This window comes from Nicotiana attenuata, unplaced genomic scaffold, assembly GCF_001879085.1.
Source record: "Nicotiana attenuata strain UT unplaced genomic scaffold, NIATTr2, whole genome shotgun sequence".
NCBI classification, from domain to species: domain Eukaryota; kingdom Viridiplantae; phylum Streptophyta; class Magnoliopsida; order Solanales; family Solanaceae; genus Nicotiana; species Nicotiana attenuata.
In genome coordinates this window covers 128,798-143,547 of record NW_017672660.1, presented here as the reverse complement: position 1 = coordinate 143,547, position 14,750 = coordinate 128,798, and the positions used below count along the sequence as shown (strand labels likewise).

The following is a 14,750-nucleotide window of genomic DNA, read 5'->3' as shown; positions in this document are numbered from 1 at the left end:
GCAAGTTCGTACCCAAGATGAAAGCAAAGAGGCTATGAATGTCAATACGTCACTTGTGAAGTTCACGACGAAGGAGAGCAAGAAGCAGAGTATGAAATCCACTTCGTTTCAAGATAAGCCAAGTGGGAAGCTGACTCTAAAAGAAATGCAAGAGAAAGAGTACCCATTCCTGGATTCTGATGTGCCAGCCATTTTCGAAGAACTCCTCGAGTTAAATCTCATCGAGCTTCCGGAGATGAAGCGACCAAATGAAGCTGGGAAAACAAATGACCCAAATTACTGCAAATATCACCGACTTGTAAGCCACCCTCTAGAGAAGTGCTTTGTCTTCAAGGATAAAGTCATGGACTTGGCTCGCGAAAAGAAGATCGTGCTTGAAGATGAGAAAGCAAGCGTGAACCAAGTCTCTATCACCTTTGGCTCATTCAATCTAGATGAGTTATGCAGTTTAAAAGGAATCAAAAATGAAGAATTGCTGGAGAACAACAAAGTCGAAGACGATCAACCTGATGATGATGAAGGTTGGACGTTGGTGACTCGTCGTAGGCGCCACAAAAGGAGCCCACGAAAAGAATCAGTGGAACAACCAACAAGGAAGATGATGGTAAAAAGACCAATAAAAAGGAATCCAGTTAGGCATTTGAAGAAAGCAAAAGTGGAGATGCACCACCCTCAAAAGCCACGAAATCCAGTGACCTTGGAGGAATTTTTACCAAGTTGGTTCCGCACGAAGATTTCCCATGAGGGCATTGATGCCTCTTGTTGCCATGCTGACAAAGGGGGAGAAAAGAGTGATGGCCTACCGTTGGCACCATCTTCGGAAAAGCACATCGAGTCCACTCCTCAAGAAGTTAATGCTTGTGAGGAAAAGGTCACGTTCACAAATGACGATCTTTTGCTAGGTGACACTCCTCATAACCGCCCATTGTACCTGGTTGGCTATATACGCGATGAAAGGGTAAACCGGATTTTGGTTGATGGAGGATCCTCAGTGAACATTTTGCCAATCCATACTATGAAAGAACTTGGTATTCCCATGAACGAACTCTCAGAAAGTCGTGTGATGATCCAAGGATTCAACCAAGGGGGGCAAAGAGCCATAGGCGCGATCAGGCTGGGAATCACTATTGAAGATATGCAATCAAGTGCATGGCTGCATGTGATCGACGCGAAGACTTCATACAATGTTTTGCTTGGGAGGCCTTGGATACATGAGAATAAAGTTGTTCCATCTGCCTACCATCAATGTTTAAAATACTACGAGGGTGAAGTAGAGAAGACGGTAGTTGCTGATGATGAGCCATTCACCGAGGCTGAGTCACACTTCACCGATGCAAAGTTCTACTTGAAAAACCGCATTGGGAAGGAGCTGAAAGCTGATGATGGTATGAAAAGCAAGAATGACGAACCCATAACTAAAAGAGCTAAGGTGACTATTGGTAAAGCCAAAGCTGTTTCAAAGGAGGTACCTGCCAACATGAATAAATCTCATAAAGAGGGTATTGTGTCCTATGGAAAGAAAGTAAGTCTCGCGCTCCAATATGTCCCTAAAAGGAAGAAAGACGAGGGAGAATCATATAATATCCACACCAACATGCCAAAGGAGTTAACTCTTCCGATCAAACGAATTGAGGCAGTAAAGTCATCCTCAATGCCGCTTGTAGGGTTTGTAGCCCAAAATCGTTTGCAGAATGTGGTACTCCCTACAAAGTGAACAGATGAAGTTTTTGACCCTAACGCTTACAAGCTATTTGCAAAAGCTGGATACAATCCCAACGAGCCGTCGAAGTTAGGGAAGCTCCCATCAGAAGCTGCAATGAGGCAACCACGTGAAGGTTTGGGATACAAGCAACTGTCACCAGTGCGCATTTCAATAAGAAGGGCGAGCATCAATTATGTCACTATAGAAGATGAATCAGCCGCTTCTAACAAGCCTTCTGTCTTTGATCGACTTGGAAGATCACCTGCGAGGACCTCCGTGTTTGAAAGGTTGGGTCCACTAAAGAAGGGGAACAAGTTCCGGAGAAATTTTCAAAGCATAAGAACACCCGCTTCACCCAAAATCCAAGAGATCTCTAAGGATTTCCAAAGTTTGGTTCCTTCTAGAATGAGGCGACAAACAAAACTTGTGGTTTCGTATAAAAAAGTACTGAAGGTAAAACCATATAATGTGGTCTATACTAAGGAACGTGATGAAGATGAAGAAAGTGTGGGTTCTTCGTATCATGTTACTGTACAAGTCGAGAATGGCATTCCATCTTCAATGGAAGATAATGCGGAATTGGAGGATGTTTCGCCGTGTTATCACATATCCTTCGATGATGGGGACCCTCATGAAGATGAAGATGCGAAAGATGCTCCGCCTGAACTTGAAGAAGGAGTAAAGACGACAGTTGATGCCTTAAAAGAAGTTAACCTTGGCACCGATGAAGAACCAAGACCTACCTACCTAAGTGCTTTACTTGAAGCTGATGAAGAGAGCACTTATATTGAGTTACTCAAAGAGTTCAGGGATGTCTTTGCTTGGAGTTACAAAGAGATGCCTGGCTTGGACCCGAAAGTAGCAGTCCATCACCTTGCAGTAAAAAATGGTGCTCGTCCTGTTAAACAAGCCCAAAGGCGTTTTAGGCCGGACTTGGTTCCCTTGATTGAAACAGAAGTTAACAAACTCATCGAAGCTGGCTTTATTCGTGAAGTTAAATACCCAACATGGGTTTCAAGTATTGTCCCTGTAAGGAAGAAAAATGGCCAGATTCGAGTGTGTGTTGACTTTAGGGATCTTAATAATGCGTGTCCGAAAGATGAGTTCCCGCTTCCCATTCCAGAACTGATGATCGATGGTACTACTGGGTACGAGGCAATGTCATTTATGGACGGTTCGTCGGGCTATAACCAAATACGCATGGCACCAAAAGATGAAGAGCTTACTGCATTCCGTACCCCAAAGGGTATTTATTGCTACAAGGTAATGCCTTTTGTCTTGAAGAACGTTGGTGCTACTTACCAAAGGGCTATGCAGAATATCTTCGACGACCTTCTCCACAAGAATGTCGAATGCTATGTTGACGACTTGGTGGTGAAATCAAGAGAGAAGGGCGACCACTTGAAGGACTTGAGGATGGTATTTGAATTGCTTCGGAGGTACCAACTTAGGATGAATCCATTGAAATGTGCCTTTAGAGTTACTTCTGGAAAGTTCCTTGGTTTCATTGTCCGACATCGAGGGATCGAAATTGATCAAGCCAAAGTGGATGCCATTTTGAAAATGCCTGAGCCACGAGATATCCATGAATTGAAAAGTCTGCAAGGAAAGTTAGCATACCTTAGGAGATTCATCTCGAACCTAGCTGGGAGGTGTCAACCATTCAGTCGCCTTACGAAGAAAGGTGTCCCTTTCAAATGGGACCAAGCATGCAGTAATGACTTTGAGAGCATTAAATCCTACTTGATGAAGCCTCCAGTTTTAGCAGCCCCTATACCTGGAAAGCCATTGATACTATACATTGCGGCACAAGAAAGGTCTGTTGGAGCACTGTTGTCCCAAGAAAATAGTGAGGGGAAAGAAAACTCTCTTTACTACTTGAGCAGGATGATGACACCTAACGAGTTGAATTGTTCGCCAATTGAAAAGTTATGTTTGGCGCTAGTCTTCTCAATTCAAAAGTTGAAGCACTACTTTCAAGCTCATGTTGTCCGTCTCGTCTCTAAAGCAAATCCCATCAAGTTCGTGATGTCAAAACCTGTTCTTAGTGATCGACTAGCGAGATGGTACCTCCAATTTCAACAATTCGAGATTTTGTACATCCCTCAAAAGGCCGTAAAAGGACAAGCATTGGCAGACTTCTTGGCAGATCATCCGATACCTGATGACTGGGAGCTAACTAATGAACTACCTGATGAGGACGCAATGGTCGTTGAAGTTCAACCTCCATGGAAGATGTACTTTGATGGTGTTGCGCATCGTGGGGGAGCCGGGACTGGCGTAGTATTTGTCACTCCTCAAGGTGAAGTCTTGCCCTACTCCTTCACCTTGACACAACTCTGTTCCAACAATGTTGCTGAATATCAAGCATTAATACTTGGGCTTGAAATGGCCGTTGATATGAAGCAATTGCAACTGCAAGTCTTTGGTGACTCCCAGTTAGTGGTCAATCAGCTTTTGGGTAGTTACGAGGTCAAGAAGCCTGAACTACGCCCATATCATAATTACGCAAAAAAGTTGATGGGGTGGCTCGGTGATGTGACTATTCAGCATGTGCCAAGGAAAGAAAATAAGAAGGCTGATGCTTTAGCTGCTCTAGCTTCATCATTAGCCCTGCCTGACCAAGCGCAAGTTACCGTCTGCCAAAAATGGGTCGTACCACCGCCAAATGAAGTTGAAGGTGAAGAAAACGAACTCAAGCATCTTGTTGTTGTTTTTGAAGTTGAGAAAGAAGAATGGCGACAACCTATTATCGACTACTTATGCTATGGGATACTTCCAGAAAATCCGAGGAGAAGGACTGAAATCCGTCGTCGTGCACCTCGCTTCCTTTACTACAAGGATACTCTATACAGAATGTCGTTCGAGGGAGTACTCTTGCGATGCCTAGGAGAAGAAGAAACTCTCCAAGCTTTGCAAGAGGCACATTCTGGGGTATGTGGATCACACCAGTCCGGACCAAAGCTCCACTTCCATATAAAAAGGATGGGATATTATTGGCCAACGATGGTAAAAGATTGCTTGGACTACGCTCGAAGATGCAAGGCTTGTCAATTCCATGCGAATTTTATTCATCAACCTCCTGAAGTGTTGCACCCGACTGTTGCATCCTGGCCATTTGACGCTTGGGGATTGGATGTTGTTGGACCACTACCAAAGTCCTCTGGTGGGCACCTATACATCTTGGCTGCAATTGACTACTTCTCAAAATGGGCTGAAGCTGTGGCTCTTAAGGAAGTAAAGAAGGAAAATGTTGCAAGTTTCATCCGAGTAAACATTATTTATCGCTTTGGCATTCCTCGTTACATAATAACGGATAATGGAAAGCCATTCGACAATAGGCTGATGAACAAGATTTGTGATCTCTTTGGCTTCAAGCAACATAACTCTTCGATGTACAATGCTGCCGCCAATGGTCTAGCTGAGGCATTCAACAAGACTCTATGCAACTTGTTAAAGAAAGTCGTTTCCAAATCCAAACGAGATTGGAATGACCGTATGGAAGAAGCTCTATGGGCATATAGGATGACTCACCGCACTCCAACACAGGCGACTCCTTATTCACTCGTTTATGGAGTCGAAGTTGTCTTGCCACTTGAGCGTCAAATACCTTCGTTACGACTGGCTATTCAAGAAGGGATCACTGATGAAGAAAATGCTCGACTTCGATTAGCAGAGTTGGAAGCTCTTGATGAAAAGAGATTGGAAGCTCAACAGAGTCTTGAATGTTATCAAGCTCGATTGTCTCGCGCCTTCAATAAAAGAGTTCGTCCGAGATCCTTTCAAGTAGGAGATCAAGTCCTTGCCGTACGAAGACCCATAATTGCTTCCCATAAACCTGTAGGGAAGTTCACTTCAAAATGGGATGGGCCATATGTCGTACAAGAAGCTTATTCAAGTGGGGCTTACAAGCTGGTTGATGCAGATGGTATGAGAATCGGCCCTATCAACGGCAAGTTTTTGAAGAAGTATTATCCATGAAGTTGCAAGTCATGAAGCTCCTCGACGTACGAGCCTAAACTGCAAGTTGCTACACTCCTGGCCCGCAAGAGTATAAACTGTGTACGACCCAAAAAAACAAAAGTAAAAAAAAAAGTCCGCTAGGTTGAAAATCTCGAAAGAGGCGGCCTAGGCAAAAGTTAGGACGTAAAAAAAAAAGTCTACTCAGTTTGAACTACGGTATGACTTGATCCTCTTCGCCGAGGTACGTAGGCAGCTTAGAGTTTCATTCTAAGTTCAGTCGCATAAGTTCAAAAGATACATATTGCCCCCATTGATGTCCGAGGAATGCAAAATCAAGCTGAAATGTCATACTCTTGTTGAACTTTGATCTCATTTGATTTAAAAGGGGCAACCCTCCATGGTAAATTGATATCTTTAAGTCCGTCGGCATTCAAGTTGAAGTCCCCAAAGTTGAAATCTTCAACTCCGTCGGTCTTCAAGTTGAAGTCTTCAAATTCGCCAATCTTCAAGTTGAAATATTTAGTCCTTCCAAGTCTCAAAGTTGAAGTCTTCAAGTCCGTCGGTCTACAAGTTTAAGTCTTCAAATTCGCCGAACTTCAAGTTGAAATATTTAGGTCCTTCCGTCTCAAGTTGAAGTCTTCAAATTCGCCGATCTTCAAGTTGAAATATTTAGGCCTTCCAAGTCTCAAAGTTGAAGTCTTCAAGTCCGTCGGTCTACAAGTTGAAGTCTTCAAATTCGCCGATCTTCAAGTTGAAATATTTAGGCCCTCCAAGTCTCAAAGTTGAAGTCTTCAAGTCCGCCGGTCCTCAAGTTGAAGTCTTCAAATTCCCCAATCTTCAAGTTGAAATATTTAGGCCCTCCAAGTCTCAAAGTTGAAGTCTTTAAGTTCGTCGGTCTTCAAGTTTCAGTCTTCAAATTCGCCTATCTTAAAGTTGAATTGTTTAAGCCCTCCGAATCTTCGAGTTGAAGTCTGCAAAGTCCGCCAAATCTTCAAAGTTTTCCAAGTGTTCAAGTCGATGTCGTCTTCAAGTTGAAGCTTTATAACTTTCCAATCTTAAGGTGGACATATAAGTCCCTTTGCACCTTAAGTTGGCCTCTTCGTGGGTTTGTCTTTAAAAGAAACTATAACTTTCCAAACTTAAGGTGGACATATGAGTCCCTTTGCACCTTAAGTTGGCCTCGCCGATAATCGGGCCATTTTGAGAGTAATCTCTCCAAGAATCGGGCCATTTTGAGAGTAATCTCTCCAAGAATCGAGCCATTTTGAGAGTAATCTCTCCAAGAATCGGGCCANATGGTATGAGAATCAGCCTATCAACGACAAGTTTTTGAAGAAGTATTATCCATGAAGTTGCAAGTCATGACGCTCCTCGACGTACGAGCCTAAACTGCAAGTCATGACGCTCCTCGACGTACGAGCCTAAACTGCAAGTTGCTACACTCCTGGCCCGCAAGAGTATAAACTGTGTACAGCCCAACAAAAAAAAATTAAAAAAAAAAGTCCGCTAGGTTGAAAATCTCGAAAGAGGCGGCCTAGGCAAAAGTTAGGACGTAAAAAAAAAAGAATCTACTCAGTTTGAACTACGGTATGACTTGATCCTCTTCGCCGAGGTACGTAGGCAGCTTAGAGTTTCATTCTAAGTTCAGTCGCATAAGTTCAAAAGATACATATTGCCCCAATTGATGTACGAGGAATGCAAAATCAAGCTAAAATGTCATCCTCTTGTTGAACTTTGATCTCATTTGATTTAAAAGGGGCAACCCTCCATGGTAAATTGATATCTTTAAGTCCGTCAGTATTCAAGTTGAAGTCCCCAAAGTTGAATCTTCAACTCTGTCGGTCTTCAAGTTGAAGTCTTCAAATTCGTCAATCTTCAAGTTGAAATATTTAGGCCTTCCAAGTCTCAAAGTTGAAGTCTTCAAGTCCGTCGGTCTACAAGTTGAAGTCTTCAAATTCGCCGATCTTCAAGTTGAAATATTTAGGCCCTCCAAGTCTCAAAGTTTCAGTCTTCAAATTCGCCGGTCTTAAAGTTGAATTGTTTAAGCCCTCCGAATCTTCGAGTTGAAGTCTGCAAAGTCCGCCAAATCTTCAAAGTTTTTCAAGTGTTCAAGTCGATGTCGTCTTCAAGTTGAAGCTTTATAACTTTCTAATCTTAAGGTGGACATATAAGTCCCTTTGCACCTTAAGTTGGCCTCTTCGTAGGTTTGTCCTAAAAGGAATTATAACTTTCCAATCTTAAGGTGGACATATGAGTCTCTTTGCACCTTTAAGTTGGCCTCGCCGATAATCGAGCCATTTTGAGATTAATCTCTCCAAGAATTGGGCCACATTGAGAGTAATCTCTCCGGTAATCGGGCTATTTTTGAGAGTAATATCTCCAAGAAATGAGCCATTTTGAGAGTAATCTCTCCAAGAATCGAACCATTTTGAGAGTAATCTCTCCAAGAATCGGGCCATTTTGAGAGTAATCTCTCCAAGAATCGGACCATTTTGAGAGTAATCTCTCCCAGAATCGGGCCATTTTGAGAGTAATCTCTCCAAGAATCGGGCCATTTTGAGAGTAATCTCTCCAAGAATCAGGCCATGAAAGTAATCCCTCCAATATTTGGGCAGGGATGAGTACTATCCCCTCACACCCTAAGACCGCCTTCTTTATGCGTGGATCATCTTTTGAACAAGGACATGGACATATCTTTCTCGCTTGACCTACAAAAAGAAAAAAGGAGACAACAACATAAAATAAATAAGAAAGCACAAGAAACGAAGAAAAATCACCTTCGCGTTAATGCTTCCGAGTCTACAAAAAAATAGACTCAAGTGGCTTGTAAATACTGCGAATTGATGCTCAACAAATGCGAGCATAGAGGTTTATATAGATCCCAAAGGGACTGCTGAAGCGTGGATTGCCGATGTGGGAACTACGACAATTCGTATTAAAAGCCAATTCGGACTCGTTAGAAAGCCAAGTCGAAACAGATTTGGACTCCTTATCCAATTGGTGCGATATGGGACAGATTTTGCTGCCGCCTAATTGTTACAATTGATTTCCTACTAGGAATTGGCTTAGTGGTGGGTGGTGGAACTTTTCCAGAGGCAAAGAGTTTGCCTTAAGTTAAGGCAAATATTAAGATACGAAGAAAGGAAAATCCTACATGGCATATGGATGGGAGCTTCTTCATCAATTAAATAAGAGTAAATTTGTGACAATGCTAGAGCTAAAATCAAAAATATGTGCAATAACAAGATGCATGACACATACTCAAGTTCAATTATTGCAATTGGAAAGAAATATTATTCCAATAGAACAAAAAGAAAGAATTTTTGGCAAAGTTCAAAATCTCCTGCCAAGGTGACGTCAATCATCCATATTTGTAATCAAATGTGTTTTGGTACAAAAGTGTGGCAAACAAACATTTCAAATACCAATTTGACGTCTTTATGATACTTCAACCCTAGTCGTATTGATTTAGTAACCCGTCAACTCTTGAAGTAGGGGGCATTTGTAAGCATTTAAATTTTATCAAATTTAAATCGATAAAATAATACGGACTATGTTTTAAATATATTAGTCCAAATAAATATTTTGGGCTAATATAATTGGATTAATTATATAAGACCAATATTATTGGGCTAGCCCATTAAATTGCGCTAAAGTAATGAGCCCACTTCATTAAGCCCAAGATGACATCTTCCTAGAGGCCCAGTTTGGTGCCACGTGTCAAATGACGTGGCGCGCCAAGTCAAGCGGAAGAGCCAATAGGACCATGCCACGTGTCAAAATGACAAGGCATGCCAGTCAAACTAAAGGCCAATGAAATCGCGCCACGTGTGCAAGTGACATGTTCTGGCCAATCAAATGCGAGCATGTCACACTTCAATTTGATTGGTCGGAAAGAGTTTGTTCTTATCACAACTCTTCCCTTCCACAACTATAAATAGGGGTCTTCATAACTCAGAAAAGACACCAGAAGTTATAACAAGAAGCAAGAAAGAGCTCGTGGATCAAGCACTGTAAATTCCTCCACAAGTTTCAAGCTTCAAGCAATCAAGTTCAAGTTCAAGAAATCAAGTTCAAGTTCAAGAACGAAGAACATATCAAGTATTCAAGCTCAAGAACGAAGAACAATTCAAGTATTCAAGATCAAGAACGAAGTCAAATCAAATACAAGGTGTTCAAGATCAAGGCTACTTGTTCGTGATAAAATTCGTGGCAACAATCAAAGTGTTCGCGACGGATAAATCAAATTCAAATTCAAGATCAAGCTCAAAGGCCCTTGAATTCATACTAAAAAAGTAGAATCAGAGGAATCATAAAGATTGTAACACTCAAATATTCGAAATAAAATACTACGGTTGTTGCGATATTTTTCGGTCTTGATTTAATTTTCTCGACGCAAATTTATTGTCTACACACAAAGCACGCGGAGAAACTCATTAGTTTATATATAGTAGTAATATTAAAATTATGAGATATAAAGAAGAGAAGTCATGCAAAATAAATACAAAAAGGAAACAAAATCACTATAAGAAAAATTAAGTATCATAAAATACAAAAGAAAACAAGAATAATAACAAAAGATAAAAATGAAACAGAAAATCCCAACTTCCATGAATAAATAATGGAGAAACTCTTGGCATGTTAAGTGACATCAACAAATGTTGGAGTAATAAAATTCGTAGATTGTATATACAAATTAACGTGCATCGTGAATCATGCACGTGCGAGAATGAGACTTTTATGATAAAACAAAGCATATTATTAAAAAAAAAATAGCCCAAAGATAAAATTAGATATAATTCGTGAGGGTAACAAATAACTCCAATCATCTCACGAGCAAATTTGAAAATTATTTGAAATTTTAAGAAATAAAACATTTAAATTTGGAAAAAGATAACAGGAAAAAAAGCTGCAAAAAGAATAAATAAAAGGAGAGGAAAAATCAAAATTTGAAACTATTAACCTTACCCTGATGACCTAATCCTTGAGGCGTAGGGTTTTCTTTCTCCCTATATATCTCCTCTCCTTTTCTTTTCTCCATCTGTAGACGCAACTTACAGCCACAGAATTGAGAATACCAAATCTCCATCGCCACCTCTCTTCCTTTCTCCCTCTTCTTCATTCAAGGTATATATCCACTTTATTCTGAAATCCCAGTTTTTTTCTTTCATATTGATTGTTATTCTTTGTTTGTTTTTTTTTTAATATTGATTTTGTGTTTAGATCTAATTTTCATTACCTGGGTTTTCTTTGTTTTTGACCATAGACCTCCGGTAAAGTTAGACTCAGTTTTGATTTTTCTGTTTTTCATAGATCGGTAGGAATGTTTTCTGTTTTTTATTTGTATATTAGGTTTTTTCTTACTACATATCTAATTGGTCAGATATTGAATATTGTGAATTCATATTTGGATTTAATTTAGGTTTTGTTTTGTTGAAATTTACCTACATAGCAACAGTATGGTCAGATCTACATCCTTTTTTTTTGCTGAGTTCTCCAAAATGTGTTCTTTTGTTTTGGTTAAAATTACTATAGTTGTTGTTTTTGTTTTTTAGATGTGCTTATTCGTCAATTGTGTTTTATTCTATTAACAATACCCAGGAAATTGGAAGCAACTTGTTAGTTTTGTGTTGGATGATGTAACTTTTGTAAATTGCTCAAAATGTATCATAACTTTACTGTTTTCTAGATTGTTTTTCCTAGTTCACATATCAAGGTCTTTTTGTTCTAAATTTGTAGTTTACTAATTAATTATACGGGCTATTCAATATCTAGTGAAGCTTAATTGAATGGAAGCCCATGTATCAAGGATGCCCAACAATTAGTTTAATCAATATAACACCTTAGAGTAACTTCTTTAGTTTGGTGCCGATGATGGTTATTTATTTGTTACTTCCCTGATTTGTATATAGTTTTATTGCATAGACTTTGGTTAAATAGAATTCAGTGATCTCTCCACCACAAGGGGTTTTAGCATCCTCCACCTCTAACTTTAATAGTTGGGGTTAAGGTAACCAGGGCATTGAAGTTAGAGAGGACCAATGTTAGCTCCTGGGCAGGGGCTTGGGCTTGGAGATTACCACATCAAAAAGAATTTTTAAATGCAATTTCTACTACTGTAAAAGTTTTACACATTGATGGATGATATTTATTGTATAGTTTCGGATATCAAAGTTGAATGCAATTTGATTTTGATTGAAAGTCAAAGAAAGTACGATGGAGGTATTGCTATCTGTTCTTTGGCCTTTGCCTCTCTAAGGAGATTGTATTTTGTGCATACGTTCCATAGGCTGGACTAATTTGATACTTGATGTTGCAGTTTGAGCTGTGTATTGGTGTACAGTCTTTCTCCTAAATATATGATAATGTTGGTCCAAAACATTAAGTTTTGTACTTTAATTATCCTGAAATTCTTGACTACTGATTGTTTCATTTCAGAATTATTCAGGTATTAGCTGCATTATCTGCAGTTAGCAAAAGTGGAGGGTGTTAAGTTTGAAACTTCTTTTATGTCTGAAAGAGCTTCTCTCTTTCTGTCATCAATCGGGCTGCTTGGAGAGTACTGTCCTCCGTCTAGACTCTCTCATAAAGTTGGCTGCATGCATCTTGAGTCATCACAAGCACACAAGCGCTATCTGAAGGATCATTTTATACAGCCTGCCCCATCTATAGATCAAGAAGTCCTCATCGATTTAGGCTCCCTGTACCACTTCTGATATAAAGCTAAAAGAGCAAATATTGTGAAATTAAAATGGCTTTGCAAAACATTGGTGCCGGAAACAAGGATGATGCCTTTTACAGGTACAAGATGCCAAGGATGATTACAAAGATTGAAGGTCGTGGAAATGGCATCAAGACTAATGTGGTGAACATGGTGGACATTGCCAAGGCACTGGGCAGACCACCATCATACACCACAAAGTATTTTGGCTGTGAACTTGGAGCTCAGTCTAAATTTGATGAGAAAACAGGTACCTCTCATGTTAATGGTGCCCATGACACTGCAAAGCTTGCTGGACTTCTTGAGAACTTCATCAAAAAATATGTTCAATGCTATGGCTGCGGGAATCCTGAAACTGAGATTTTGATCACAAAATCACAGATGTTAACCCTTAAGTGTGCGGCGTGTGGCTTTATCTCTGATGTTGACATGAGGGACAAGCTCACCACATTTATTCTCAAGAACCCTCCTGAGCAGAAGAAGGGATCTAAAGATAAAAAGGCAATGAGGAGGGCTGAAAAAGAACGCCTCAAAGAAGGGGAAGCAGCAGATGAAGAGGCAAAGAAACTCAAGAAAGAGGTTGCAAAGAAAAAAGGTTCCTCAAAGGAAGGTTTGTCAAAAATATCTAAGAAAAAGGCCAATGTGTCCGATGAGGAGCACTCTCCCACTGGTAGCCAAGCTGATCAGACCGAAGCGCCACCTGCTGACAGTGATGATGATGTTGAATGGCAGACGGACACCTCCATGGCAGCAGCCCAGCAACGCATTCAGGAGCAGCTGAATGCTGTTACTGCTAGCATGGTTATGCTTTCGGCAACTGAAGAGAAGTCTGACAAAAGCTCACCAGCACGCGAGGAGAAGCCCAAGGCCAACGGGCAAGGCACTGGTGTTAACTTTAGTAATTCCAAAGAGTCGCTTGTTGCACAGACCAATGGTGTTAAGCATGGTAATTCCAAGGAGAAGCTTGTTGATGCTAAAGAGAGGGTTGCTGATGAAATCAAGGAACACCTGAATAAGGGTTTGTCTGTGGCTCAGCTGAAGTCCTTCTTGGGCTCTATTTCTGGAAGTCATCAAGACATTGTTGATGCATTGTTTGAAGCTCTTTTTGGTGGAGTTGGAAAAGGTTTTTCCAAGGAGGTGACCAAGAAAAAAAAATATCTTGCAGCTGTTTTGCAGGAAGATGGTTCGCAGCTAGCTCTACTACATGCTATTGAGTCATTTTGTGGGAAATCAAGCTCAGAAGCTGTAAAGGAGGTTGCGTTGGTTCTGAAAGCACTTTATGATGTTGATATGCTGGAAGAGGAGTTTATTGTGGAGTGGTATGAGAAGGGATCGAAAGGTAGCAACAAACTCTCCCCAATCTGGAAGAATGTTAAGCCATTTGTGGAGTGGCTGCAGAGTGCTGAATCTGAAACTGAGGATGAGTAACTTAATGCACGCGTGGTTCTTTTCCCTTTGAGCTATTTATGATATGGTCTCTAGTGCAGTTGTGTCCATTTACGTCAACCAATAATGTTGTTTTTGTTAGTCAAGTTATATAGGTTTTTGAAACTAGTGTCCAATGCACCTGCCTGGTGCTTTTGGTGCTGCAAAATAAAGCAGTAATTTGCTGGTGTCGTACTGTTCTGTTTAGAGACCTGGTCGTTGTTGCTTGTGTTTGCTTATTTTGTCAAAGCACTGTTTTTGCTTTCTGTGTGCTATGTTTCTGTGCTGTCTCTGCAGTTGTGGCTCTTCAATGGATGTTTTGTTCTATTAATGGTTGTGTCTTCTGGCTATCTCTTCATGTTACACTGTTTGAAACATTGTTCGTTGAGTCTTTTGGCTATCTCTTCATGGTTGGATCTATGAGTCTAGCGATCCTGTTTCAAGGCTTTAAATTGTAATATCATCCATCTCTGAAAAATCCATTAGGAGCCTAGAAGAAAGCTGGAAAAAGAAGCAGGTTACAACCCAGCTTTTCCTTTTAATCAAGTGTGTGAGCTAATATGTTCGTATGGAGTATCCTAACTCTTTGAGAGAAGTGGTTGTGCAACCAAAATAGTTGTTTTGCAATTGCAGTTTATTCTGAATAAACTGCAATAAACTTCTAGGTTTGGTAGCACAACTGCTTAATGTTATATGGTTTAACTCTTTTGTTTTACCTTCTCATGAAAGTAGTTATCTAGGTACTACGTATCCTAAGCAAATCACGTTATGTAATAAACTTTTGTAGTACTGCAAGATTTTATTCTAATTGAAAATATGGAAGAAATTTAAAAATAGACGGATTTATAAGTGGTCGTTCAAAAATAGCCTAATTTCAAATGTAATCGAAATCTAGTCACTTTTTATGTAAAGATAAATCTGAGCGAAAACACTGTTCAA

At 40.2% G+C, this 14,750-nt stretch overlaps 1 protein-coding gene across 2 annotated transcripts; it reads left to right on the top strand.

Annotated features, from left to right (window-relative positions):
* The first annotated feature begins 10,648 nt into the window (after nt 1-10,648).
* On the top strand, nt 10,649-14,161 carry LOC109214011 (probable eukaryotic translation initiation factor 5-1). Of its 2 annotated transcripts, none has more exons than XM_019377878.1 (2): nt 10,649-10,792; nt 12,114-14,161. In XM_019377878.1, the coding sequence occupies exon 2, from the start codon at nt 12,417-12,419 to the stop codon at nt 13,812-13,814; it is 1,398 nt and encodes a 465-aa protein (XP_019233423.1). In that variant the 5' UTR covers nt 10,649-10,792; nt 12,114-12,416; the 3' UTR covers nt 13,815-14,161. The 2 variants fall into 2 exon arrangements, with proteins under 2 accessions (XP_019233423.1, XP_019233422.1); XM_019377877.1 differs by having other exon boundaries at nt 12,104-14,161.
* The last annotated feature ends 589 nt before the right edge of the window (nt 14,162-14,750 follow it).